General features: G+C 37.4%; 1 protein-coding gene across 1 annotated transcript; it reads left to right on the forward strand.

The window, feature by feature from the left end:
• Positions 1-280: 280 nt before the first annotated feature.
• On the forward strand, positions 281-3,563 carry LOC118735364 (transcription factor TFIIIB component B'' homolog). Its single transcript, XM_036465074.1, has 4 exons — positions 281-414; positions 478-1,199; positions 1,280-2,271; positions 2,402-3,563. Exons 2-4 carry the CDS (start codon positions 575-577, stop codon positions 3,290-3,292), a joined length of 2,508 nt encoding a protein of 835 aa, XP_036320967.1. The 5' UTR covers positions 281-414; positions 478-574; the 3' UTR covers positions 3,293-3,563.
• The last annotated feature ends 6 nt before the right edge of the window (positions 3,564-3,569 follow it).

The following is a 3,569-nucleotide window of genomic DNA, read 5'->3' on the forward strand; positions in this document are numbered from 1 at the left end:
CAGTGAAGAGTGGCAACAGTGTAGTAAGCAACACTGAGGGCTCCAGTAATCGACAAAATTCTGCGTATACAGACTGCGTTTAAGTATACGTTCTGCGTTCTCGACTAATTTCAGCTTAACTAATGAGGTGCTAACGTCGGTTGGGTGGCAAAAGGATCAACTGTGGAAGAAAATACAGAAACACTCCAATAAACAAAACGTGAATTACATGCTTCACCCTGTTGTTTTTTCTCAAGTATTTTCTGCATTGTTGGCAAATTTACCAACCTCATTCAATTAATAAATATATCGGTGAAATTTGACTAATTTTATCGCATTTCTCTATTGGCTTGCAATGGGATTTAAAAACCTGAAATTATTAAAAAAAAGAGGTCGTCCTGAAGTCTCGTTACCCGATAAAAAGGAGCGGCGGAGGTTTTAAATTATTTTTGAAATTGTTAGCGACTTAAAAGAACGTGTTTTACAATTCACTCCTAGGCACTAGTGTTGACTGCGCAATCGGGCCAAAAAATAAGCAGCCTTAAATTGGGTATATACTTTTATGGTTATATAAATATACAATACAAAGAGCAACATGGCTATGCGCCGGCCGCGTATAAAAGCCGCTGCGCTTTTGACAACAAAGAGGAAATCGCGAGATGTGAAATCAGAGCAAGCAACAAAGCCTGTAAACGGTGTTAGTTTAGAGGATAAAAATGAAGAGCTTGCTAAAGATTCCAAACAAATGGTACATATATGTGAACCGAAGAATCCCACTGTTGCGAATAAAGAAAACAGTGACCTGTCCCCCAGTATATCTGCTCTCAAAAATAAACCTAATCAGGTTATCACTGATAATGCTGCTAAAGAAACCATAGAAGATATCAACAAAAGTTTGGAGAAAAGTAATAAAAATATTTCAAATAAGATCATATCAAACCAATCATCATATGACACCTCGTTTAAATGTCCCGCCCGTATTGAATATACGCGTAGTAATAGCCAAATAACTCCAAATGTCCCCGCAGACGATGTCTTTTATAATGATATGGAGGAGAGTATATTGCAATTAGACATGCAAAAATCTGTTCCAGAAAAGTCTGCATCACCCCTAAAGCAACAAGGGCGTCAACGAATTCGCCCCGTGCCTTTGTTTCAGAGACGAAATAGTTATGCCAACACAGCAAATCCTGTGCAAGTATCATCGGAAGACACTCCAAGTCAGTATATTATTTTTTCTCTAAGTATATACATATGTAGATATGTATATGTATATAAAATATACGTTTTTATAATCCAGCAACTCTAGATATTAAATCGAAAGATCCAGGACCAACTATAGAGGGTGATACAGCTGAAATAGTAACCGTGCAAAAAATAAATCCCCTTACACATCGAAGGGAGCGTCACTACTCGGCATCTATGATTCAATCCTCGCTAACCACAAGTTCCAGTACTGGACAACATCACTTTACACCGCATAAATTCACGCCTGCAATGGGATTGAGCCGAATACGTACGGAGTCAAATTGTTCCGCATTTTCAGATTCATTTGTTACGCAATCAAAGCTTCGTAAAAATGATGAGCACACCAATCGCCCCTATTCTCGACGAGATTTTTCTTGGCGCATGGTTAATGGCCACCTCGACAAATCTTCTTTAAAAATGTTTGATTTAATCTATTACAACCCAGTAACCAACCCAATGGAGAAGCGCACAGCAGTGTCCACCATTAAAAAGGAGTCCACAATAGATGAAAACGATGTAAAGCATACAGCAGTAGATTCCAAGGTAGAATTAACTGAGGGTTCAAAAAATGCAATGCCAGTCCCACAATTGAAATTAAATGCGAATGGGGACTTGATACTCGATGAGAAAACTTTGGAAATTGAAACCACTGCGGAGCAAGAGGCGCGAAAAGTGCTGGCTAATTCATCGTTAATATTTCTTGATGAAAACACTGGCATGAATGGCTTTTATAAGCGTCAAAAACGTACAAAGGAATGGCCACCTGAAGAGACAATAAAGTTTTACCGGTGCTTACAAACTGTAGGAACAGACTTCTCATTGATGTGCCAACTCTTTCCGAAACGTACGCGGCGTGACTTAAAACTTAAATTTAAGAAAGAAGAACGTAGCAATTTGGCTTTGATAAACAAGGCACTGCTTTATCCAAAACTTTTTAATATCGATGATTTGAAAGCGCAATTAGAGACTGAAGAACGCGAGAGAGAAGAAGCTTTACAGCGTTGGAAAGAAATACATGCAAAAGAGGCTAAGGCAATAAAAAAGGTTAAGTTTCCAAAATTTGGTGTAACATTTTGCAATAATTACTTTTAAGCAGTAATACAATTGTGTATTTACTTTCTTACACTACACAACTTCACACGAAAATAATAGTTTTAATTTATTCAATTTGCAGGTGAAAATCAGCGGCAGTACAGCAGCACGTTCTCTCAAAAACGGCGATGATGTGTATGAGAATGAAAATGTTGTTAAACGCAAATTGAGTCGTCGTGGCGAAAAGAAAAAAACTGAAAGCGCTAAGAGGCCTAAAGTCGCACCACACCAACTAGAGAATCCTGTTAACGATGATCCCAAAGCTATACATTTAAAAAAACAAAAATTGCTACCCAATCAAAATGTATTACACGATAAAGCTGAAGTTGTTCCACCAGCAGAGCCTGTGAAGCCCACCACAATTTTGGTACCAACTATTTCAACGGAAATCAGGCCTGTAAAACTTGAGACAGCACAACCAACAAACTATGTAGTCAAAACTGAGCACTTCGCCAACTATGAAATCAACTTCCAAAATTCCCGCATTCCCAAAATAGATGCAGAGGAATTTTTAGACGTAGAAAGCCGGTTAGACCAAATCGAAGAATTTATCACTTACATAACACCTAATAGTTCTGGCGCACCAGATAATAGTAATGAAATGATAATACCAAATAACGAAGACATTACAAACTATGAAGTGCCAACAACACTTGAAAGTAAAACATTTGTTGATTTGGATGATGGGACAGTTAATACGTTGGAAGAAGGGGACGATCTAACACTGATGGATGCCATGCCTGCCACACCAATGTCAGTTTCTCACCGTGATTTAGACGAGTGTGATATACAACAAATATTAATTGATTTAGCTGACGGATCTTTAGTACTAGTCTCTACACTGGAACCTGACAATCCAGACCAAGTCGTAAACGAAATTTATATGATGGATAAAACTACTGGCGAACTGTGCGACAAGCCCCTGGATATACCAGAATCTATAGTGCAGGGCGTTCTGTCTGTGATGAACTAACATTTTTCACATTTGATTCTTAGGAGACGCCCGTGTACAAATAAGCTACTTGTAAATTGCATTGGCAGATTCTAATTTATATAAATGTTTTTATTGCGCATTTTTATTAAGGAAAAAATCAATACAACTGATATCAACATCATACTGTTACTCCCAAAATTGAGCGTACGACTCTTTTTTGTTAATATTCGCAATGTTTTACCTGCTAAATTTATTTTTTTTTTTTGTTAATTTTGTTTTAAAAGTATGACTTATGTTTTAGCAAATCGCATTTAAA

This window comes from Rhagoletis pomonella, unplaced genomic scaffold (assembly GCF_013731165.1).
Source record: "Rhagoletis pomonella isolate Grant_MI unplaced genomic scaffold, Rhpom_1.0 Rhpom_scaffold_00003, whole genome shotgun sequence".
NCBI lineage: Eukaryota > Metazoa > Arthropoda > Insecta > Diptera > Tephritidae > Rhagoletis > Rhagoletis pomonella.